Source organism: Meles meles, chromosome 7, assembly GCF_922984935.1.
Source record: "Meles meles chromosome 7, mMelMel3.1 paternal haplotype, whole genome shotgun sequence".
Taxonomy (NCBI): domain Eukaryota; kingdom Metazoa; phylum Chordata; class Mammalia; order Carnivora; family Mustelidae; genus Meles; species Meles meles.
Window position 1 is genome coordinate 133,993,184 of NC_060072.1, and position 25,336 is coordinate 134,018,519.

At 49.5% G+C, this 25,336-nt stretch overlaps 1 protein-coding gene across 19 annotated transcripts in view; it reads left to right on the forward strand.

The window, feature by feature from the left end:
- KIAA1217 (KIAA1217 ortholog) overlaps window positions 1-16,603 on the forward strand; it is a 692,194-nt gene extending 675,591 nt beyond the window's left edge. For 11 of the 19 annotated variants that reach the window (XM_046013815.1, XM_046013818.1, XM_046013816.1 and 8 more), the window contains 8 exons: window positions 129-312; window positions 3,821-3,984; window positions 4,704-4,868; window positions 7,872-7,991; window positions 11,695-11,772; window positions 11,885-13,486; window positions 14,026-14,148; window positions 14,906-16,603. In XM_046013815.1, coding sequence (XP_045869771.1) covers window positions 129-312; window positions 3,821-3,984; window positions 4,704-4,868; window positions 7,872-7,991; window positions 11,695-11,772; window positions 11,885-13,486; window positions 14,026-14,148; window positions 14,906-15,400 — 2,931 coding nt within the window. In that variant the 3' untranslated portion in view covers window positions 15,401-16,603. Of the gene's footprint in view, window positions 1-128; window positions 313-3,820; window positions 3,985-4,703; window positions 4,869-7,871; window positions 7,992-11,694; window positions 11,773-11,884; window positions 13,487-14,025; window positions 14,308-14,905 lie in introns of those variants that run through there. The other 8 variants (XM_046013813.1, XM_046013810.1, XM_046013825.1 and 5 more) reach the window with 6 other exon arrangements.
- The last annotated feature ends 8,733 nt before the right edge of the window (window positions 16,604-25,336 follow it).

The window sequence follows — 25,336 nt, forward strand, 5'->3', positions numbered from 1 at the left end:
CAGGTTTGTCTGAGGGGCAAACATGTCCCTCAGCACGGACCCCAAACTGCCCCCTCCATCGCCATGAAATCTCTAATTAGCTTTCCCTTCTGGTTGCTAAACTTCCCTCACTTGTGATTTTCCTTCAGAAAGCAGAAAGGAAATGGGAAGAGAAAAGGCACAATCTGGACCACTATAACGGGAAAGAGTTCGAGAAGCTGCTAGAAGAAGCTCAGGCCAATATCATGAAGTCAATTCCAAACCTGGAGATGCCACCTGCCGTGGGCCCACAACCAAAGGGCGATGCCCCAGGAGACAAGCTGGAACTTTCAGGTGAGGCGCTCCCAGAGCTGGGCCCGGTTGGCTGCCCACTGGAGCAAAACTTGTGAAATCCTCAGCAGTCACTGGATTCTCACTCCTGCTTTTTCACCCAAAACCCTAGCAGGGAAACTTGTGTTCTGCTTTAGGATACCAGAATAGTGCCCAGTAAGGTAAAATTTAGATGCCTAGCTTCTACATTTCCTATGAATTTATGACACTTCACAGCGCCAGCTGGGAGGATAAGAGGGCTGCGTTTAAAGTAAGAGCTTTTCATCTGCGGCAGGGAGAAAATACCAGCCTTTATGAGCTCCCAAGGGGATATTAGATCATAAGGCGAAATTGCATTTTTTAAATCAAAATTATTAGATTGTATATTGAACCAGCTCAACTCTGGAAGTTAAGCATCAGTGTGTCCTTAACAACATAAAATAACTGCTAGAAAACCCAGCCTACTAAATCTCCAACCAACGAGCCCCACGCCTCGCTCTGACTTCAGAGCTGAGAACAGAGACGCCATTATACTCACAGCCCAGTGTCTCAGAGCCAAATTCAGGGATGCCTCGTCCAGGAACCAGGGTAATCTGAGGAGGAATCGCATCTTGACTCGCATGTCCAAGAACATGGAAGTAGATACAGTTTATAATCACTGAAACCCTGTCTCAGGTTTTCCTTCCCCAACGTTGCTCAAAAATCCCACTCATGGAAACTCTCCCCATGAGCCTTTGCTGAGTTTTTCACCTCCTTTCCCCACCTGCCAGCTGTGGGAAGAGGCCTGTTTAGGGACGTGCCCAGGAAGGAAGGGGCCTGGGAGGGACGGCTCTGCTCTCCTCAAGATGGCTTTTCTCCCAGAGTTCCTGTGAGGAATGTCTCATGGGGGAAGGATCTACCCCCCCACCTTCCATTTCTATCTGGCCTAATTTGGCTCTCTCCATTTTGAATTCTGTCAGATAGTCCCTGGATGTTTTAGAATCACAAGTAAATTATTTAAAAAAATAGTTACAAATTAGAACTGTTCCTTCTCCATGATTATGTAACAAAAATAATAACACTATGTTTTGTTAACTTACTGCATTTGGGCTTTGTGTTCCTTCAGAGTAAAAAAATTTGCATGAAGTGTTTTTAAAAAATTAGTCCCCGAAGTATTTTTCACTCGATTAAAATGTTCTTGTCATTCTTTGTATTTTATGTTTAAATAAACTCTACACCCAGTGTGGGGCTTGAACTCACACCCCTGAGATCAAGAGTCGCACGCTCCACTGACAAAGCCAGCCAGATGCCCTTGTTTTTTGTTTTTTTTTGTAACACGTGGCCTGACTTCCTGTCGGAGTCCGCGAATGGACAGGCTACCAGAAATGCATAAGGGTCCAAGCCGTTTCCTGCAAACGTTGGTTCCTATCATTTTTATTTATTTGGCATGGATGTTATTTTTTTTTATTTATTTGTGTTTTACTAATGAGGTAAAATTCTACACTGAGGGTTTAAAGAAGAGCTTTTTGGATTTCCTCTGTGTGCACTGACTACTTCGATAATGGGTATGGACCACTAAACATCAGTGGAAAGTTTTAGGGACTGTAGCCTCATTCCGTGCCATAGAAAAATTATTCACAGAGCTGTGTGTTAAAAAGATCAAGGAAGACTTGACTCAAGACCACTGCAGTGGGGGAGAGAAATTGAACTCGGCTCTGAACGCAGCCTATCAATGGCAGGGAGATTCGTGCTAAAGGCAGGCCGAGGGCTTGGCTGTCCAGCACAGGGAATGAAGAACCAGATCAGATGTCTTGCTAAATTGACTTAGTAGAATTCTTTGCTAAAACTGGGCCGAGTTGACCAAGGGCAAAGCCTAGTAGAAGAGAGGGCTCAGAGGAGCCTCACCAAAGCTGGTCAAAGAGGCAGGCTTTGGGGTACCTGGGTGGCTCAGTGGGTTAAGGGTCTGCCGTCAGATCAGGTCATGATCTCAGGGTCCTGGGATCGAGCCCCTCATCAGGCTCTTTATTCAGTGGGGAGCCTGCTTCTCCCTCTCCCCCCAGCTCATGCTTTGTCTCTCTCTCTCTCTCGATATTTTTCTCTTTCTCAAATAAATAAAGAAAATCTTTTAAAAAACGAAACAATAACTACAAAAAAATGAAGACAAACTTTGTCATTACACAGGAGAGGAGACCTGGGCCCACCTCCAGAGCCTGTCAGCCTGTGCCGGTCCTTGGGGGGACCCACAGAACTGATGAGGCCATCCCCTGGCTGGGCTGCTGGCTTAGGCACCAGCCAGGGGGCCCAGTGCAGCTCAGGCCTCGTAACCCAGCACCCTGGTGCACCAGACTGGAACCAGCCACTACCCGGAATCGCGGGCATTTCACCCTGATGATTTACCCACATCCTTACTCTAATTTTAAGTAGAAACTCCTCAAACAGCTCTGCCTGGGTTGCTCAGAAGAAACGGACACAGTCCAGGGAGGGCACCTTGTCCCTAGAGAGAGCTGGGACAAAGCGCACTTGGAGGCCCCGACTGTCCATGTGCGGTTCTCCCGTTCTGGTGAGCTCTGGGCCTGAGTGCTGGTGAAGGGCGGAGGTGAGGCTCATTGACCAAGGCAGGAATGGGGCTGATGGTTTATGTTTTGTTAAGTGCCTTCTGGGGGCAGCTCTCTGGAGAAAGCCAAGCTGGTGTCCGCATTCTCTAACCCGTGGTGTCCATCCTAACTTCTGCTTCTGCGGTTGTGTTTACTACCTCCTTCCATTAGCGACGAGCCCTTTCCCACCACACAGCTGTGACCAAAACTCCACTCTCTCCCTGACTTTGTTTTCTCTTCCGTCTGCCTCCCACTCTCCTTCTGGCCCTTCAGCGGCCACATCCTTCTAGCATCCCCTGCTCCAACCTGTCCTGCTCACACAATGGAGGCTTTAGAGGCTAGGCGGGGGGGCTCTGGATAGGTGTTTTTTTTTAAGATGTTATTTATTTATTTTGGAGATCTAAGAGGGAGTGGGGGGAGGAGCAGAGGGAAAGGGAGAAGCAGACCCCACACTGAGTGCAGAGCCCAGCACAAGGCTCGATCCCACCACCCTGAGATCACGACATGAGCCGAAAGCAACAGTCAGTCGCTTAACCAACTGAGCCACCCAGGCACCCCTGGTTTTGTCGTTAAGCTCCAATATTTCATCTCTCCAAGTAAAACCCAGATTTTTTGTTGAATAAGAATAGATCATACTTGCATTGCATTTACAGTAAGCCAGTAAGCACTGTCCCAAAGGCTTCCTGTATATTAAGTTATTTCATCCTCACGGGCCCCCAGTGGAGATTATGATAATACCCATTGAACAGATGAGAAAACCGAGTCAGAGAGAAGTTACTTAACTTGAGCAGGATCTTTCTGAGATTTCAAGTCCAGCTTCAGGGTCCGTACCTTTAATCATCACACTAGGGAGAAACTAGAGAAACGTTTAAGTCCGATTGCATCGAGTTTCTAGAAATACCCCGTTCTGGACGTTATCCTGCAAAGAGATTATTTTTCAATGACACGCTGTTTTCCAGAAGACTCTCCGAATTCAGAACAAGACTTGGACAAGCTGGGGGGTAAGTCTCCGCCTCCTCCACCCCCGCCCCCTCGGCGGAGCTACCTGCCAGGATCAGGGCTCACCACCACGAGGTCCGGCGATGTGGTCTACACCAGCAGGAAGGAGAACGCCACCGCTAAGGTCTGATGGGTTAAGCGCTGGGAAACTGGTCTCTGGGTTCAGATGATACCCTTAGACAAGGTTCTCTCTATTCCCCCTTTAGAATGCAACATGTAGTGAGGCAGAGAACTGACTAAGCTAAAATCACAGCAAGGCCCCACAGATGGGAAAATGTCAGCCAGTGTTTTGGGGCCAGACTCCGCTCCACGAGCTTTATCCTTACTTGACTTTTGGCTGCAAGAATGTAACATGCAGATTATAAGCTACTTCCTCAGCAAGGCGGCATAAGATTGAAAGGGGGGGGAGGGGTGAAGAGGAGGCTGAGGAAAGTCCATCCTACAACACTAAGTGAGATTGGCTGACACAGTTGTGCGAGTCCATACGGAAAGATGTTCAGTGAGTTTTAGTTTCCACTTTACTTGGCAAGTTTTGTCTTTTGTGCTAAATGTGAAAGACAGTTTCCGAGGAGATGTCATATGGGCGGGCCTTTCTTAAAGGCACCACACGTTGAGTCGTTTCAGTTTTATTAAAGATCTTCAGGCCATTCACAAAATGGCAGCTTGTGCTAATCAAACCCCAAACTGAATGGAAGGGGGATGTTACAGTCTTTGAACTGCGTTTGAAGACTCAGGAAGTCAGCACACCAGGCAGTACGGGAGCACGTGTTCTCATGATCCGGCCATCTTTTTGCTGGCATCTGAAGGGCTTAAGCCAGTCTCTGTGATTTGAATATTCCACAGGCAAGCAGTGAAGATGCCGGACCGAGCCCCCAGGCGAGAGCCACAAAATGTCTGACGGAGGAGCCTGCTTCTGCCTGGACCCCATCCCCACCACCAGTCACGACCTCCTCCTCCAAAGATGAGGAGGAAGAAGAGGAAGGAGACAAGATAATGGCAGAACTGCAGGTATGTGGATGAGGTGGCCGTGGCTCCTTGCCTTCCTGTCTGGGACTCTCCGGCTGTGTCTCTCACAGATTCGTTAGCTGGAGAGGGCTGGCGAGGAGCCTTTGGACCTAGGCCCCGAAAGTTGCGTCTTCTGGCCTTGGCTTCCGCCTTTCCAAGATGGCGCTCAGCTAGGCCCTCAGGGTACCTCATGACATGTGTAAGGAATAATCATCTCACAAAACAGCTCGGGAAGTTCATACAGAAAATCAATTGCCAGGTTTCCTCGCTCTGGCTGAGAGGATTTACTTTCCTTTTAGTCTTGATAGTTGGCGTCATTTCAAAAGCAATTGAAGACAGAGATCCGAAGTACCAGCCCTTGTCTTCATCAGGACGTAGGCCTACTTCAGGTGGGGTCCCCATCCTTGGGTTTTATCACTTAGAATGGCTGCCCTTAGGCCTTCAGCCCTCCATACCAGGCTCTCATTCGTTATTAGTGTCCCCTTTTTAATATTCTGACAAGGTAAAAGATTTAGTTTCCCATTTTCTTTGGCCTGTTTCAGAAATAATACCTTACATATTAGTTTTAGATTTTTATTTTTTAACTAATTGACACAGTCCATTCATAGGATGAAGGGTGGGCTGCAGAAACTATACTCAAAGCTTATCCCAGCATTCAAATCATGGCTGAGAATCTACCTTGGGTGTACATTCTAGGAACGTTTCTAACCAGCGACGTATGCATTATTCCCAGACCAAAGTCTGTTCATAGAATATTTCATTATTTTGACCCATACTTATTCTAGGATGTTTCCCCACTTTGGGTGGTCAGATGGTCAGACCACAACCACGTAGGGCTCCAGAACATGTGCCCTTCGGGGCCTCACTAAAACTCCCAGACTGGCCTGGGACACCCCTCCCACCAGTCAGCTTGCAGACAGGTTTTCAAAATGGCTAGCAGGTGTCATTCGTAGAGACCCTAGATTGCTAAGGTTAGTGACGCGTGTAGAAATTGCGAACGTGGAGGTGTCTGTCCCTCCGTGATCCAGGGAGGACCCCCGGGCCGAGGACGCTGGCTGTGTCCAGTGACAAGGCTGCCTGTTGCTGGGGGATTGGACTTTGTCCGACGACATGGAGGCAGGTTCTGGGACCCTTCACTGTAGCATCTGGCCCACAGCACGGTCTGAATTGGTCCTGGCCCAGTCTGGTTCGGGTGGACGACAAAGCGGTCGATGATGTTAAACCTGCGCGAGGTGCACGGTCACTGCTGATCCGAGAGGCAGAGACGTTCAGGCTCGTGAATAACCCCACACTAGGCCCCACACAGAGGTCATCAAGCCGTTTAGAGCTTGTGGCCTGAGAACATTTCCCTCCACTGATGTCTGCCTATCGCGGGTGCTTTCTCTGGCTGAACATTTTCAAAGGCTGGAGTACTTGCTCCTTGTTGTCTTGGTGGTGGTTAGATAATACTAAGCCTAACTTAGCCAAAGCCAGACAGCCCTCCGGCAGAGTGGTGGGGGTGGCGGGGATGGACCCAACCCGCTGCCTCAGCAGGTCAGCCGCTGGCTCTGGACTTAGGTGCCCCCAGGCAGGACCAGGAGCAGGAGCAAGCTTCCCAATGGAACTGTGGGACACCTGCCCGCTCCAGGGTACCAGATACCAGAGGAAGCCACAGGCTTCCACGTCCAGGGGCTGACAGCCCAGCGGAGATGGTGATGGCCTTAGTGGGCTTCTCCAGGGCCGGCGAGGACTGGGGTGTCTGAGGCCCTGCATGGGGGAGCCGGCACTGCAGGACTGGGGAGCGAGTGGAGTGGGGGAGGGCAGGCCGGGAAGGGCCCAGGCACCGGCTCCATTCGTATTTCAGGACCGTACCAAAATGGTTAACTTGGCGAGGGCACGGGTTACTCGTTCTGCCCACAGAGTTCGTTCCAAAGGACCCTATTTGACATTAAGAAAATATTAGGCAATTATTTGGGTTTGTTTTTTTTGGTTTTTTTTTTTTTTTTTTTTTTTTTTTTCATTTAAATAACTGGCCTTTAATCCTGGCTGCACGTTTGATTATTTGGGGGAGTTTTTTTTTTTGTTGTTGTTGTTTTTAAGGGAAGAAAAGGCCTCTGAATGAATTGTGTTTTAGGTGACGCCCGGGTAACAGTTGTTTTTTAACAAGGTGACACGGCGTTGAGTTGAGAACCACCGATTTCAAGAAGCTGGGCGCTGGGGTTCTTCATCTTTCTTGCTGTCACGATCGTATCATCCCTCCCTCTGTGCCCCAGCACCCAGCCTCAACTTTCTGTCCGTCTGAGAACTCTCTCACCCCGTGTGCCTGCGAGCCGACGTGGGCTCCTCGAGCCAAATTTGATAGTGCTCAGGGACAGGCCTAGAGGCTCAGGCAGCCCCGAGGCCACTCAGAATCCCGGGGTGCTAAAGACATCCTCTTTTTCCTCTAAATGCCCCCTCAGAATGCCCCAGAGCATGGGAGTCCCTAGTACTACCCTGGACAATGAATTGGTAAGGATGACTTCTGTTGTAAGATGGAAAGATTTACAATATCCTGTAAGGATGACTTCTGTTGTAAGATGGAAAGATTTACAATATCCTTTTTCTCGGACCTCAAGAAAGCTGGTTTTAAAAAAAAAAAAAAAAAAAAAAAAGGACCGAGAAAAAAGAAAGATAGTTTTTTGTCTCCATTCCTTTACATAGTCACCATTTTTTAAAGGTCAAAGCAAGAAGCCCTACTAAGGGCAAATGAGGTCTGGAAGGAAGGACATTCCTTGCAAGACTCCCGTCTGTAAGTCCTGCTGGGCGCAGACACTAAGGAAGTCTTTGGCCCCTGGTTCAATGCTCAGCTTTGCTGCCTGAGGCCCAGATGCGGAGCCCGTGTCGCACGCGCTGCCTCCTTGGCCCCGTGTGACCCGTATGCAGGCCTGGCCTGAGGTCTCTGAGCCTCTGGATGGACCCCCTGCCTCCTCCCTCCTTCCTCCTCGCTGCACTTGGATCCCCGTTAACCTCAGTATTTTAATCCCTCAGGCATTCCAGAAGTGTTCCCTTATGGATGTAAATTCAAACAGTCACGCTGAGCAGTCCCGGGCTGACAGTCACGTTAAAGACACTAGGCCGGGGGCCACGGTCCCAGCCAAGGAGAAGAAGGTAACGTGGCGGAGACATTGGCCACATAGTCCGATGGTCCTTCTTCCCTCGCTCTGACACTAACACTGTTCGTGCGTTTGTCCTTCTGTGCCTTCTCCTTTTTTCTCTCTCCTTTTTGTTTTTAAACTAATGCAGACACAGCCTGAGGTTTAATCAGAGATTAACCTGTGACCTCTGCGTTCCTGTGCAGAGCACTCAATAGTCTATGCAGAATTTCGGGCATTCTCTTCCCAAACTGAGGAGTATGCACACGCCTGGCAAGATTTTTCTCGAACTCCAGAAAAAAAAAAAAAAAATAGAAACATTGATCAAGTGTGTATTGCTTTTTCTGATTTTTATCACGTCTTCTAGGTCCAACACACCTACGTTAGAGTAGGACTCTATTTCCTCAGACTCTAGGAAGAAGACACACGGCAGAGCTGTACGCCCGCCGCCGTCGCCAAGGCTACCCTCATGGAAAGGCACACATATGTATTTGCACACACGTTCGAGGATGCCAGACAGAATTTTTATCAAGTACGACACATTCTCAGACGGTCCCTGGCAAGACCACCAGTCCAGTCTGGGTTTAGCGCTGATGCACACTGTGGCATCCAGACAGATGTCCAGGCTCTGAACCAAAATTCACTGTCTTTGCAGAAGTACGTCAGGGAAAGGACGTCAGCCTGATTTTCTGAACGTCAGCTTTTTAAGTCACATCTAGAGCTTTTTTTGATTTGGGGATATAGAGCCATCTTATCTGAAGGAAGCCTCTGTCTACACGTCAGGATTGAAAGGTTATCATGACCAACTCAAGTCCTAGCATTTTTCGCCAGGAACGTTTATTTCAGAAATCGAAGGTTCTAGCATCCTATAGATAAAGTCAACCAAATCAACTGCTTTGTAGCCTAATAGTGACACCAGGTGGATACCTCAGTCCCTGTAAGAGAAAGCTCGTTGAGTGTGGGAGAGAGAAGATCCCAAGTCAGAGGGCTGTTCAGACATGATCCTTCAAGAAATACAGTCCTGGGGCGCATCGCTCCGGCTGTGAGGCCCTGCTGAGGAGGCCGGCCTCCTCCCCTGTCTCACAGCCATCACAAGGCCGCTGCAAACTTCATCGGCCAGGCGGGGTGAGGGGGAATCTGTGCACCAGCAGAGGTTATGAGACTTAACGATAAAATCTGTTAATCTGGATTGAACCCATGATGCTGTGTCGGAAATAGTTCGCTTTTTCAGTCTGTAGGATTGCCCTATGTGGCCTTATTAAAACCAGCTCATGAAGGACCCTCGCAGACCCTGAGTCACAAGGCATTCCTGGACTAATGGGACTGTTTCTGGCTAAAACACTGCCTGAGAACCGGGAAGTTCTAGAAGATCCCTCTAGAGACAATCATTGTCTCGCAGAATTTTGCTAATTGGTGAAAACGTTGCGTGCGATTCCTTGCCCTGGAGTTAGAAAGCCGTATCCTTCCAGTCTCGTGCATCTCAGTCGAGTCCCTCAGGTTAAGCAGGTCTATTGCAAGAGCCCTGTAGGGACTTTACTGCTTATTTTAGATCATTATGCTCAGTAGATTGACCTGTTTCACAATAACGACGAGCATTGGACTTGTATCCTTATTAACCTCTCCACAGTCTATTCATCTACCCTTCTATAAATCAGATATTTCCTTAAAATTTTCCATTGTCAGAAACACTAACCTAGTACTTCACCTATATGCAGTTTTCCTGTAACTGTGTCTCTGATGGTTTTGGCTCATTGCCCACGTGCATCGTGAGCTTGCTACATAGTTGTCGGAACAATCCTGATCTCAGGGCCTAGAAGCGGATACAGAGAGGCTTAACTACCTTTTTACACAGAGTCTTGACCATTGAGATCATATCTAAGATGTTGTGAGATGACATGGCCTTTGTGACCAAGCTACCCTGGGTGAGGTCAGCGCACCTGCTTTAATACGCTCATTCTTTTCTCTAGCCCAGTGAGCAAAATGACAGGTCACGTGAAACCTGCTGTTGGCACGTTTATCTCCATGGCTTTCACTAGATTATGGCTGCTACTCCATCTGTTCTAAAATATGTATGTCCCTGGGTGAGATTTGAAACACTTAACCACGGGGATGGCCTGGGCTCGGACGGATTGGAACAGAGGCCAGTCCGACTCGTCAGCGGCCTGGTGTCATACACGTCCATTCTTTGTCCAGCCCCTGGGTAGATCCTCACTCGAGTCTTAGCATGGCACACTAACTCTAGGTTTGGGGTCAAGACCTCATTTATTCTCCTTGAGACTTTTTACTGGATGTGTGAGTTGTTTAATAATCCAAGTTCAAAATCCCATGTTAGACATGGCGTTGTTCAACCACAACAGTCGAATCACTGCACACACTTAGGGGCCTTACCGGGAGGGAGGCAAGTTAAACAGGAGGTGCTGGGTAGCTAAGGCACCTTGTATCCTGTACGATATTTCCATGTGATTAATACTGACTTTGTTGTTTGTATGTTACTCCTTGACTGTGTATGGACGCTCTTCCCATTTGTAACACGCCGGTGGGATTGTGCTGGGTTGACGGGCGGGACCTCGTGATTGTGCTTTGTTATGTTGTCGTTGCCTTTAACCAAACAACCTCCTTGGGACTGTGTCCCATCCATAACTGCCTCTTCCTCTCGGGCTTCGGCAACAAGGAGAGGGGGCAGCGGTGCCTGGGAAACAAGGAGGCCCAGATAGTGTTAGTGTCATGGCAGGGCCGGAGGGAACAGAGACACACGGGCCGGAAAAGGCCATGCTTCCTGGTCAAGCACTGTCCACACCTGGTCACCGGGTCCTCACTCGCTGGCTTCTCATGCCCTGAATCTTGGTGAGAGCCTCAGAATTGGACCATGTCGGAGGATTTAGAGACTAGAAGCTGAATTGCAATGTCACGGCCATCATGGTAGTCTCACATGTCTGCTTTGGAAGTGTTTAGACATTTTGGCAACGTTACCATTCTGAATTTGGATTTGATCACCGTGGGTCTTGTTAGTTTGAAGGTCGTTGTGACACGTTACTTGGCGAGTCCAAGTTAAAAAAAAAAATGCAAGTACCTTTTCCATCTGTCCTTTGACGGGGGGAAAAATAATGGGTTTTTTTCATCTCCAAGTACCACACCCAACAAATGCAGAGTCCTTATAGGACAATTTCCGTGAGAGAAGCAGAGATGGCAGTGAACGATCTAGCTGGAAGGGACGTGAAAAACAATCTGGTCTAGTTCCTCAGTTTATAAGCAAGAAAACTGAGGCCCAGAAAAGTGAGGGTAACACAGCGAGATAGCAGGTCTGGATTAGGATCAGAATCAGAATCAATCTTCTGCGTGCTGAGATCTGTGCTTTCCACAGCACCATACCCCTCTTCCCATTTTAGATTCTGCTAAACTCACCATCAGATACTGGAAAGAGAACGTGTTGACACAAAATCGGTCCCTTTATCCTCTTAGCTGCTCCCTCACAAAATTCGAAATACTTAAAATACTTGGCTAATTGAGATTTTCGTCTTGTGCAAACACAGGGCGTTTTGGGAAGTTGGAGAACAGAGCAACCCAAGGTAAACAGAGCTGTGTAGGTTTCGGACTGGTGTGTAACCATTGTGCTTGGCCCGCATGGTTTGGAAGTGTAATGAAAGGAGCAATTTAGTGGTAGTCCACTTTGGGGGGGGATGTGGTTTTGTGGAGTAACGTGTCCTACACTGTTCTACCAGAATTTGGAATTTTTCCATGAAGACGTACGGAAATCTGATGTTGAATATGAAAATGGCCCCCAAATGGAATCCCAGAAGGTGAGTGTAACAGATCTGTGTTCCGAATGATAGTGTGCAGATTAATTACCTTCTTTTGGGGATCCGTTTCTGATTAATGTGTGTGGTTTCCCTCCTCCGCTGTCCCTCTCAGGTAACCACAAGGCCTCTAGCAGCTCTTGGTCACCCTAAGTGGGAAATGGCAGTGGGGGATGGTATTTTTGATGCATCCAGAACCTCAGAGTACAAAACAGACATCCTAAAGAAGGAAAATTCCATGTCCAACAAGAGTTTATTTAGAGACAGTAGAAACTATTCCCAGAAAAATGCATCTAAAGTCAACTCCAGCCACCCTGACACTCGTCCGTCGGAAGTTGTAATAAACAGAGGACCTAAGGGCTCAGGACCTCAGTACCCCGTCTCTGACATGGAGCATCAGAAGATGAGTTACAGAAAGACAAAGGAGATGGGTCTAGAAGGATCAGGAAATACCGATAAGTGTGACCTTCCCTCTCCCACTAGGTCAACTGAATTGAGCCCATGTGATGTCAAAACTCATGATCAAGAGGTTCCCATGACAGAGTTCAGCCAGGTCGTTCTGCGACCCAGGGGGGCGCGGCATGCGAATGTGAACCTCGGCGAGGACGGGGAGTCGACCCCAAGTTCTCCCACTGAGGAAAACGTGACCCCCGACAACATTGCCTTCATGATTACCAAAACCGCGGTCCAGGTTCTCTCCAGTGGGGAGGTCCGAGACATAGTGAGCCAAAAGGGGGAAGATGTACAGACGGTTAATATTGACGCCAAAAAAGAGACCACTTCCCAACAAGGAGGAAATGAAAATGAAGAGCCGGTCGTGTGCCTGGACAAGAAGCCAGTCATCATCATTTTTGACGAACCCATGGACATCCGGTCCGCGTATAAGAGACTTTCGACCATATTCGAGGAGTGCGATGAGGAGTTAGAGAGAATGATGACGGAGGAGAAGATAGAGGAGGAGGAAGAGGAGGAAAATGGAAACCCAGCGGTCCAGAACAATACGTCTGGAAAGTTCCCTGAGGAGGTGGCCTCCGGCAGCCCCAGACCGGCAGGGCAGGCTGACCGGGAGCTACAGCCACACAGCCCGTCAGCCGAGGCCGGCATATCAGGAGGACAGGAAATGTATAAAAGGGAGCAGGGTAAGTTGGGCCAAGCCGAGTCTCCAAGTTCAGAAAGCAAGGACGGCGGGACAGATGACCAGTTTGAAAACCCCAAGAAGAAGTTCAAGTTCAAATTCCCTAAAAAGCAACTGGCGGCTCTCACTCAGGCAATTCGCACGGGAACCAAAACGGGGAAGAAGACCTTGCAAGTGGTGGTCTACGAGGAAGAGGAGGAGGACGGCACCTTGAAGCAGCACAAGGAAGCCAAGCGATTTGAAATTACTAGGTCCCAACCCGAAGACACCCCCAGAAGCACGCCTAGGAGACAAGAGCCGCCCGGTCCAGAGAGCACAGCTCTGATTTCCAGGACTGATGAAATTAGAAAAAATACCTACAGGACGCTGGACAGCCTGGAGCAGACCATCAAACAGCTTGAAACCACCATCAGTGAAATGAGTCCAAAAGCCCTAGTTGATACTTCGTGCTCTTCCAACAGAGATTCTGTGGCAAGCTCGCCCCACAGAGCCCCAGAAGCCTCTCCCCGCTCCCTGCTAGTTCTGGAGGAAGCTCCCACTGCCCCAGAGCCCCCCGCGTCCGTACCTTCGGCTTCACGTAAGGTATCTTGGTCTGATGGAGAGTGGAAAGACCCAGCTGCTTTCTTACATCTGCCATAATCACCATTAGCAACAGGTGTCTTGTGATTGACTTGCTTCCTTTCAGGTGGCTCATTGTGGGTTTTTTTTGTTTTGGGGGTGTTTTTTTTTGTCTGTTGGCCACGATCCCTTTCACTCACACTTTCTCCCTCACCTTCAAAACAACAATGACTAGGTGTCTAACAGCTAATCGATTCTCCTTTTACCTCTGTTGCTGATTGGTGTTGGGTAAACGCAAGGACGCTGGGTCGGTCATTTGCTGTTGAAATGATTGCTCTGATACTCACATTAAAATCCGTTTGATCAGTAGTGGAGCAGTTTCTTCTGTTTGATTCTTCAAATTAACCCCAGTGGGGTCTCCTGATGTCCGTCTCCTCGATCTGTCCTGCATGTAGGGCTGTGGCTTCTGACGTTGACCTTCTCTGCACCCGGCGGGAGAGCCTCGCGATAACCCACTCACGCGCTTCTCCTTCTCTTCCCCTCCCGCCACTCCTCCCCCCCAGGGCTCCGCTGGGACCCCGCAGACGAGCAGGATGCCGGTCCCCATGAGCTCCAAGGGCAGACCTGGAAGCCTGGACAAGCCCGGCAAGCCGTCCAAACTGCAGGATCCCCGCCAGTATCGTCAGGTAGTTTTACCTTAAAAAAAAAACAAAAACCAATTTTGGATGGACGCTATTGCGGTTAAGAAGCAAGTCGCTGACTTAGTTTATACCAAATACTGTGTTTTCTTTGTAAGATATGGTTTACATAGACATCCTGGATCTGGGGCATGAAGAAAGTCTTTAGAAAAACAAACAAAAAAAACCTTTGTTAAACTCTCCACCACGCTTTTGCATGCTTGCAGTAAAACACCTTTTACTTTGTGACTCCAAAGTTTAACTGTTAACACAAGGTGCCAGGCCCCTTGGCTTTTCTCTGGTGAAGGTAGTGGTTCATCAGAACACGCTGGGAAAGCGAGACAGAGCTGTCCTTGAGCCGCCCTGAAGGTCGCCAGTACTAACGTAGATGCTGACCGCATTGCACCAGAGGCACATTAACGGTCCGTCCCGGTGGCCCCGCCCCGCCCCCACCCCAGTAACCCCCCCCCCCAGACGCATGGCCAGCCTGGCACCGGGACGGGAGTGGGATGCCGGATGTGCCTGTTCTCACCGACACCTGTTCTTCCCTTCTCTCCTCTTCCGCACGTCCTGCGCTCCGTACTGTGGGGGTTTTTGCCAGGCTCAGTACAGCACGACAGGACTTAGCTCAGGCCTTGAACTGGTTTGGTGTGGTTTGGTGTCTGGTAATTTAATGGTTCTCAGAAAGGGCTGTGTTGCCAGACCCTGTGGGTCCATCGTGTTAGCAGCGTTCTGACGGACTGTCTCCTGCCATCTTTATTCGCAGGCTAATGGAAGTGTTAAGAAAGCTGGTGGGGACTGTAAGCCTCCTTGCCCCTCCTTACCTGCTTCTAGGATCCCAGCCCTTTCTCCCAGCTCTGGGAAAAGCAGTTCTGTGCCCTCTTCTAGTGGTGACAGCTCTAACTTGCCTATCCCACCTACCGTTAAGCCACCGGTTACTTCTAACCCTCTCAGCCCCCAGACAGGACGATCTGCTCCCTCTGCCTCCCTCATCCCCTCTGTCTCTAATGGCTCCTTAAAGTTTCAGAGCCCCACTCACGCAGGTAAAGGCCACCATCTCTCATTCTCACTGCAGACTCAAAACGGCCGAGCAGCCGCTCCCCCGTCCTCCTCCTCCCCGCCCTCCCCCGCCTCCCCCACTTTACTGAGTCAAGGTGCCAAGGGCATCCGAACCATCCACACTCCCGGCCTCACCAGCTACAAGGCACAGAATGGAAGTTCCAGCAAAGCCACCCCATCCACAGCAAAAGAAACCTCTTAAAGGCCAAATCCTATTAGGCACAAGTCGGAGTTGCATTAAAAAAAAAAAAAAAAAAGAATTTTTTTTTTTCAATAGTCTTCAACAACTGTTTTCACAAGAGAATGTACCATATTGCTGTACTCTATGGGGCTTTACGCTAAGTATGTGCTAAATACTGGACGACTAGATCTCGGTAAAGCTTGTTCGTTTTTGTTTTTTTTTTTTTCTTTTACTTTGTTGCTGTTGTAATTACATAGTGTTTACTGTCTCTATTCGATATCTGTTACATGAAGTAAGCATGTGTTTCAGAGAGAGTGGCTGGCAGGAAAGAAGTGTGCGTGTGAGATGGGGGGGAGGGGGAAATCTATTCAGCATGTAAAACATGTATGATTCCAGAATTTTAGTATGTTTTGTACAAAAATATTTTTCATTACGGAGACTAGACATGAACAGAGAAATACACAAGTGTGACTATACAAATTGTAAAACAGATACTATAATATTTCCTTTTATTTTAGTGTTATTTAGCTTTATTACAGATTTCTATTTTTGTCAGAACTTCATGGTTCCTTTCAAGATCCTTTTTGCCAAAAAGACATTTTGATACTGTAGCATTGTACATGTGAGAGTAGTGTGCTAGACAGTATGCTGTGAACTTCGACACAAGCCAGCCCCGAGGCGAGTGTCGAAGGCAGTTTATCGAACCTGTTGCACTGCCATGAAAATTACGTATGATCATTTGCAGCCCAAGCGAGCTAGCTTTCTTTGCTTTTCTTTCTCTTTTTCTTTTCTTTTCCTTTTTTTTTTTTTTTTAAACATATTGGGATTCTCTAGCTGGTTTCTTTGCAGTATCGAACCCCTTCCTTTGCTTTCAGAGACATGGTAACCCACGCTATTGCATTGTGAATTTTAACATGTACACTTCTGTACGGTTCTGTTGACGGATCAACTTTTGTACATATATAAATAGACATCAGAAATACTGTATGTGACAGCAGATTAGTTTTCCCACACCAAAGTTAATTTTTATGCATGCTTTAAAACTTTATCTCGGGATGTGCAGAAATGGGGGCTCCCCGTACATTTTTAAAAAGCAACACGTTTGCACAGCTAGAGTGTTTTTTTGTAAATAAATGTATTTGTATAACACAGTCATGTAATATACAGAACTATAAGCAGAGACTTTGCAAAACTAAATAAAGGGCTGCATGCTTATTATTTTTTTGTACCGTGTCCCTCAAACTACATCCTAGTTGGAGAATAAACGTTACCTATCGCCGAGTTAAACGGTTTGGGTGTTGAGGATGTTGTCAGTGACGCGTAATCGGACATGAAGTGGTTTTCAGAAAGCCCTGCTTTTCTTTTTAATATTTTATTTATTTATTTGACAGAGAGAGAGATCACAAGTAGATACAGAGGCAGGCAGAGAGAGAGGGAAGCAGGCTCCCTGCTGAGCGGAGAGCCCGATGTGGGACTCGATCCCAGGACCCTGAGATCATGACCTGAGCCGAAGGCAGCGGCTTAACCCACTGAGCCACCCAGGCGCCCCAAAGCCCTGCTTTTCTGAGTCATGATGAGCTCCTGGTACGTGCATTTGCGAGAGTGGTGCCTTCGGAACCTGCTGACCCTTGTCTCTGCGGCTCACCCAAGGTTTGCCGACCAGAAAGCAAACCGGGGGACAGAGTTTCCACCCTCACGGAGCAGAGGGGCTCGTATTACTTTTTTCCTTTTTTAATTCCCAGTAGAAGTCATGTAGAAATAAACCACCTTTGTCACTATGAGCTTTCGGAGTTCTCCGTTTTTTAAAAAAATACGATTGATGTACAGGGACATAAGGGAGCTAACGTGACGCACTCCATGTGTTCACTTGAAAAATGAGCAGTTAGTGAAAATAACACCGAGATCCGGAATCACAAAGAACAGTCCCAGGAAGCTGCCTATTACTGTTTTTTTGCCCCCAAAATATTTAACTGGGTTTGATGTAAAGGCTGAATTATTATTACTTTAGCACGTGGTCATCGGCTTCAAGTGTCCAGAGCCGCGATGGCTTCATCAGAATCAGCATCTTCTGTCTCTGCTCATTATGTGATTGTCACTGCAGGTCTCTGGGAGGGTTCAGCAAAGTCATCATCTTGGAGTTTTTAGGCATCGAAGGTGCCAGCACGTCAGCTATGCCCCATCACAACTCAGCAGCTACATTATATGAAAATACATCCCGCAGCCAGCTGGCGTGTGTGAGTTTATTTGCTCCTCTATACGGACAAGCTGAGACTTCTTTGTAAGCAGCTAACCACGGGTGGTGGCTCCTGTCCTCAGTTTACCCTCAGACTTCCCAGAGTGCTGGCGAGGATACACAGGGGATGGTCAGTTGCAGCCCATGTCATCACGAAGGTGTGTCCCCCAGGTGAGGAAAAACTCAGCATAGCTCAGCCGTAACTCTGAGACCCAGCAAATGCCTGCCTGCCTCCTTGGGACATTGGAGGGAAACTGAGTCCAGGTGTGCGTGGCTGCCTCTGACAACACTTAGCGGAAGGGCATCTGGGTTCCTTTAACAGCTAAAGTGGGTGATGCTTGAGAGTGTTGCATCTGAAAAAAGACTCTTAGAAATAAACCGATTCATTCAACAGTCCATCAGCCCGGGCTGCGTGCTTGTTGCGCAGCCTCGGACGTGCCTCAGTTTCTCATCTATGAATGGAGAATTAATGACAGAACCTGCCATTTTTTTGAGGATTTTTTGAGATTAAATTTGAAGTGTAGGAAATTCTTAACACAGAGCCTGACAGGCACCAGGGCGGCTCAGTGGGTTAAGTGCTCGACTCATTTTGCCTCAGGCCATCATCTCAGGGTCATGGGATCGAGCCCCTCATCTGTCTCCACACTGGGCATGGAGCCTGCTTAAGGTTCTATCTCTCTCTCTCTCTGCCTCTCCCCACTCTCTCTTCCTCTCCAAAATAAATAAATAAGTAAATAAAAATTAAAATTTAAAAGCCTGGCACAGATGCACACTCGATAAAGGTTATGACTGTTGTTCTTATCACCGCCACACGGGTAACTGGACACTGTTTCTGCTCCTAAAAGGCCTCCATCTGGTCATGGAGGGGATGGCACAGCCATGGGCAGATGGGGAAGTCAGAGGAGCCTCACGGTGGGCGGCAGGGGTCCCGGGGAGAGGTCATTCACACAGGTGATGACATTTGGCCCTCCATGGTACGATACAGAACTTCGAATAGTGTTCCAGCATTAAAGAGGCTGCTTTTCTTTCAGCGCTACTTGTGACTCCAACTCTTTCCAAAGTAAAACAAAAGAGTGACATGGTCTTGGACCAAAGCCAAGGTCCTAGAATCATGGCTACAAAAGAGTGGTCCTTTTGCAAGTTTGGGTGTTCGGGATTGGGAGAAGGTATACTCCCCAAATCATGGAGTTGATGTCCATCCCTGAGCTGAGAACCAGGGGCAAGACCCATGAAGAAAAGTAGACACGTCCTCTGGGCTCCAGAGCAGCTTTGGCCATGCCTGTCCCCAAGGCTGCATCCTGAGTGCCCCACTCTGTAACTCAAACTAACTTCTTACCCTCTCCCTGGATGAAAATGCAAAAGCATTTGAGAGCAACTGAGAAGCGTTTTTGGAGGGAGTGGAGGAATGCGGACTCATTCAACCGAAAGTTCCAGAGGTCATTTTGCAGAAGCAAGCAGGTGACATTGTTGGGGAAAGACACCCTGGGCCACAGGCAACAGTGCGCTCTGATCTGTGCTCCTGAGAAGATAATGTCCAAAAGAAACTGATCACGCGAGCACTTATGAGGAGGGAACCCCAGATCTGCCAGGGCTCACGGCCATTGAGCTTGAAACAGAAGCTCATGCTGATGACCTGGAGCTCAGAAGGTCAAGTTATGCTCGACACCCTGCCTGGAGAAGGCAGTGTCTACCTAGACTTACACAAAACGCTTCAGTTGTTTAATTGCCTAGCATTGATGAGGAAGTCCTTGATCCTTGTGTCTGTGAACACGTCCACAACAACTGCCATCTGCTGCCTGTTATGGGCCCGGTGATGCTGAAGTGTTTTGCACATACCATCTTTTAATCCTCACAAAAACCTTGGGAAAAGGTTACTGTCATTGTCTCTTCCCCGTCGTGCTATAGAAAAAGAGAAAACGTGCAGGACGCGTGTCTGGGATAAGGCTAAGGTGCAGGCACCTGATCGAAGTTCTGCTTGGGATCGGGGCCCCTCAGGTTGTCTCTGAAAGGACTTGCTGAACAGTTTTTCATTCCTGGACCAAAAGATAGAGTGTCTTAAAAATAAATAAAACTTCATTCATTTAGGCATCATTACAAATTTTGGCTACTTCACCTTCAAACTTCGTAGGTAGAGAAGCACTCCGCTTAGGGGGTTCATGTTTTCATCCAGCGTCACTTGGAAGGAAGGTGAAGCCAGGTCGTTACCTGGGATCACCGACTTCTTTTTCCCTAAGCACGTGGACTAAAACCCCAAAGCACCAGGGCCAGATCGCAGAGAAATCAACCCACCTGCCAGAAAGGCCCCGCCTGACCACGCCCGCCAAAGCCACGCCCCCTGTCCCGCAGCTAGGCCACGCCTCTCCCTCGCCCGCAATCCTGTCCTGAGCCAGGTTGCTACAGCGCTTTCTCCACTCAATCCCAGGGGTAAATGGCTCCCAAGCGCCCCTCAAAGGCATTTCTCAGGGTTTTCCCAACACTTCCAAGACACAGGACAGCTGAGTGAGCAGTTCAGCCCCGCAGAGAAAGTTTGAAATGCAAGGACGAGGGTCTCAGTCTTCTGAGATCCTGTGCTCCCTTTTTAAATTACGAATGCTCTGTAGGAAATATTCTCGTTGATAGATCCTTCCCACTCACATAGTTTCAAAAACTAAGCTCCCTCGTTTTACACCTTCTTGGAAAATTGTCGGCGTATTCTAAGAACGCCCAAAAGCTCATTTGGAAGGCCGCATTGGCCTGCAGGCTCCGAGCACTCTAAGTAAGTTTTCACTCACATGAATGTTTGGCGGGACGTCAGTAGGCTCTGCTGGAGGGGACAGTTCCTGGCAGACCATGGGAGGTCGCCTGGCATCCCTGAGCCACATTCACACCATGCCGGTTTTGCCTCATCACTGGGACAACGTCAGAGCTCTCCGCAAATACCCACATTTGCCCCTAAAGGGCAGAACTGCTTTGGCTGAGAAGCACCAGGCATAGAATAAGGAACACACACTTCCTTGTTGCCAAAGTCCCAGCAAACCCCAAGGGAGTTAGGATCCAGCCTGGAAGATCCAGCCCAGTGAGCTCTTCTCCACAAGATGGTGACACTTAGGGGACACACGCAGAGCTCAGGTCCGCTTGAATGGCCTGCCTTTTCTGGAACTTGTTCGCTACACCTCTAGCCATATTCTCATTTATGCTCTTTCCATTCATGCCTGGAAGGGCAAGTGATTAACCACAGAAGAAACCCAACCTCCAAGCATTTGTAAGGAGGAAAGGGGCAGGAAATCTTGAGAAGATGGGTGGGAATGGATTTCTCTCTTCTAAACGTTGAAGCTCTGGGATTTAGAACCAGAGCTCTACCTTGCCACAGACACCAACCATCTCCTCTCCCTCCTAACGTGAAAGGGGGGAAACAGGCTGATGGCCAGGGGGAAACACCCTCACGGCAGAAGAACCCAAGAAATCCCGGTCTTGCATTTGGGATAATCTTGCCTCATATTCCAGGTTCGCCAACTTGGCTGCCCCCCCCACCCCCGGCCCCGTGATCACATGAGGAGCTTTAAAAATGCTGAAACCTGGGTCCCACCCACAGAGAGTCTGAATCAGGGGAACAGAGGCTCTGTCCATGCAGGGGATTATCAAACCTTTCCAGGTGATTCTAATGGGAAGCTGGCACCGAGAACCTGGGTCCGCACTAGAAAGCAGCGGCCCCAGCAGTAACGAGAAGATGCTGTCTCTTAAAAATCAAAGGTGGCTATTACCCCAAGACAGCAGATCCAAACTTGAAAAGTATTTTAATTTTTTTTTTCAAACTTTCCAGCTGTTTAAATTGGAATTGATGGACACCGACTTTCCCTCCCAGCCAATGGTGTGCGTAGATCTAAAGCTTTGCTTGTGTTTTGACCCTGGACCGGGGCTGCCGGGTCTCCCCAAACCGGCTACACTTGGGGTGTTTGTTTGCAGGTAGCCAACAATTAGAATGTTCAAGTGCCTTTGGAGTGAGAGTCATTTAAGGATCTGACTGACCGTTGTAGCTGCTCCCTTAGCCTCTGGAGATGCCTAGAGTCCCTACAAATGTCCCTAATCGTTGGTTAAATGAGACATTTCAAGAGCCCTTGGTACAGAGCTCCCACCTGATGGTGAATTCTAACTCAGTGATGTGTTTCAAATGGTGCATCGAGGTCCCTGTTTGAAATACTATGAATGTGTAAAGCAAAAAACGTGCAGAACGACTCTTTTGGGGGAGGGGACCCGTGGGAGGGCAGCCCACGTAGGTACGGAAACTATCTGAGTGATGTGGGGTCTGAGGACAGGGTGGAGGGTTCAGAAGCCCACGGTGAGCCGAGGAGGACCAAGCAGGAGAAGCCTATCTCCGAGTTCACCCCGGTCCCGTGAGAGGGTCAGAGGGCGGTATACAGGCTCCCGGATTCAGGTTAGAAATGAAGGCAGAGCCAGGCCCACACCAAGAGGGCTTCTCCCCTCCAAGAGCCCCTAGTCCGTCCCTGAAGGGGGGCCCAGCGCCTTACTCCAGCTCCCGGCCCCAAGTTTCTCTTTCAGAGAAGACCTTCTGCAGGGCCCCGTCCTGGTTGTCACCCTTCATTATCACCCCCCCACCACCACCACCCCTCCAAGCCCACTGGCTTCCACTCCCACCGTGCCCTGAAATGCCTCCCTTCAGGGGCGCCAATGCTTCTATACTGTGACACCCGGGACACATTTTCACGTCCCATCTTGGGCTTTATTTAGGGGATTTACCTACAAATATTCCACAGTAAACAAACGAGATTAAGTCCCTTTTCTTTTTTTAAAAAATATCTTATTTATTTATTTGACAGAGATCACAAGCAGGCAGAGAGAGGGGGAAGCAGGCTCCCTGCTGAGCAGAGAGCCCGATGTAGGGCTCGATCCCAGGACCCTGAGATCATGACTCCAGCCAAAAGCAGAGGCTTAACCCACTGAGCCACCCAGGTGCCCCAGTACCTTTTCTATTGATAAAGGGAAGTAGGGACCCGTCCTGCACCCTGACCACTGAGCTTACCTCTGCAGCCTGGAAGGAACACAGATGATTGAAAACACTCTTTCTGTCTGGGGGAGGCCCGAAGTGCTTCTCTGGAGCGGGCTTGCTTCATCAGAGTCTGGACCAGCAAACATTAAAAGTGGTTTTGGTGCCGCCCCTCAGGCAGATCAGACCTAAGATTATAGACAGAGAGAGAAGATTCCTTAGATCTGCAAGGAAGGCCGAGCTCGACTTTGACCTGTTCCATCCCCTTTCTGGGCATCTTTCCCCAGCTGATGTAGTGTTCATTGGACTGTGCTCCCCAGGGCCAGAGTCTGGGGCCTCAGCGTCTCTTGATCCACATCCCTGGTCTCCTCCAAGACAGAAAGGGCCTCCCGGGCAGGGTCCCCACTCTTTCCAGAGGGCCCTGTCTACCTCCTGTACCTTGAGAAGTGGTTTTTTTTGCCCCAACATCTGGAGAAAACCAAGCCAAGAGGATGGGGATATGTATATATATAAAATTTTCAAGAGGGTATATTTTACCCACAAGAAAGAGTTCACTAGCCTGGAAATGGAGTCAGGGAAGGAGACGTCCAGGAATAAATAGACCATTGCACGGTGACTGCAATCAGACGTTCTTCATTTGCGCAGAGGACTAGAATCCCACAGTGGGGCTTTGCCAGGTCTGACGTGCCTTCCACATCCTGCAGAAAGAATGTTCTTTCAGAAACTGACTCTAGAGGAAGAGGCCATGTCCTCCTCTGCTCTTCTAACACATCTGTCTAAAATTCCTTCAAGGAGACCCTCCAAAGTGAAGCAAGGTCTTCCTGCCCTCGGGGATCTGACGGCTGCCTGCCCTCCTCGTAGGCTTACCTCACCCACCCCGTCACTCCCTCTCTTCCAGCTGCCCTCCCTCTGCTCTACTGCTCCGACAAGACTGGCCACAAGTTGCTGCTCTGCCTAGAATAGCCTCTCCGGGAAGCCTGAATCAGGGCCCCTGCTAGGAGCACCCTCCCCTTCGTTGCATTTAGGGAAGTTGGAAGTATATGGCAGTGTGAGAGGTCAGTGCAATCAGTAAGCACAGGAATTAATGTCTGTGCATACACACAGACGGGTCCAGCGCGGGACCATGCTCCTCTGTGGAGACACAGGCTGGTGCAGAGGGAGTGGGAGGCTCATGCTGTTCCCACCGTCCAGGTCACCCAGAGCAAGGATTTAGTCGTGCCCCAGTCTGCAGGGTCTTGGGAAAAAAAACACTGTTCACCTGCTGCCACCTGGTGGTCATGTCTGGAACTTCCTCTAAGGGACTCAAGGAGCGCTCTGCTTTGCACCCACATCTGTTTTGGGCCGTTTTATAAGTGCACAACCCACCAGCCGTGGTCCCCGAGGGAAGCAGGAGGTAGGTGGCATTTGTCCTCATCGCAAAGTCTCTATGAACAACTCACGACTTCTCATTACTCCTCTTTTGGGGGAATACTAAGGAACAAGAAAATTCCCGCTCCCTTCCTAGTAATGTAGGGGGAGAGAAGGAGGGCAGCGGGGGAAGGAAGAGTCCAGATGCGGGGACGGCCTCCCATGCCTCGGAGGGCAGGACTCCTGGACTGAAAGAGGGTGCCCCCCCCCCACGGTTCAGATGTTGAAGCCTGAACCCCCAGTGCGAGGGTGGAAGAGAATGAAGTGAGATGAGGTCACGAGGGGGACCCCCAAAGGTACACAAAAAGCATCCCTGTTACATTTCCGCCTGTTCGCGCTGACAGATCATTCCAAGGACATTTGGATAAAATCCAAACCCTCTAGGAGGGCCTCTAGGGCTCTGCAGAGCGGCCCCTGACAACCCCTCCAGCTTGGCCTCCTCCCACCCCAAAAAGGCCGCTTTTTGCCCCGTGGGTGAAAGCAAAGACAGCCGCTGTGGATCAGGCACTCCCGGCTTGGTAACTCTCGTCGGTGGAGGAGGTGTGGAAATTTCCATCTGTAACAGGGCTCACGTGCTACCAAAAGATGAGGTCCGCCCTGACATCATTTCAAAGTGCTGCTGTCAGCACGTGGCCCGTCCAGGCCCTCCGGTGTCAGCCCGATGTGAAAGCCAGGGCCCCTCTGAGCCTGAGGTGTTCCTGTCCCTGTTCTCTCCGTCTCCCGGTCTGGAGCTCCATCTCCTGGCGACCAATACGTCTGTGTCAAGGGTCCTCAACAAGAGGCGACTTTGCCCCCAGGAGACCGGAGACATTTGGGTCCTCCCAGCTGGGCGGAGCGCTGCGTGCATCCAGTGAGCGGAGGCCCAGAGAGCGCACTGCGCAACTCCCGCAACAAGTAGCGGCCCCGCCCAGTGTCAGCAGGATCAAGGTTAAGAACCAGATTGAGAAGCCCTCTTTCGCCCCAGTAAGCACCTTAGCTGGGTCTTAACGCCTGTCTCACAACTGAGAGGCCCGTGAGGACAGGGTCTGGGTCACACCGTTGCTCCGAGCACTGAAGATGCTAGGGAGTGAGTAGACTGCGTCCCATTTTATATCCAAATGCTGTCGCTCAGGGAAACCCCACCTGAGCAGCCGGCTGGGACACCGATGGCCTGCAAGGGCGGGAGAAAGAAGAGGTGCCTGCCCCCGCTCCCCGCCCCGCCTCGTACACCTGACCTCCTTCCTCTCGCCCTCACACCCCTGCTCCTCTGGTTTTGCCCCCGCAATGGAGCCTTTCCAAACTTTTGCCCTCTCCTCTGTGTTTTACCATGAGTTCCCCTCTTTTGAAGGGATTTGAA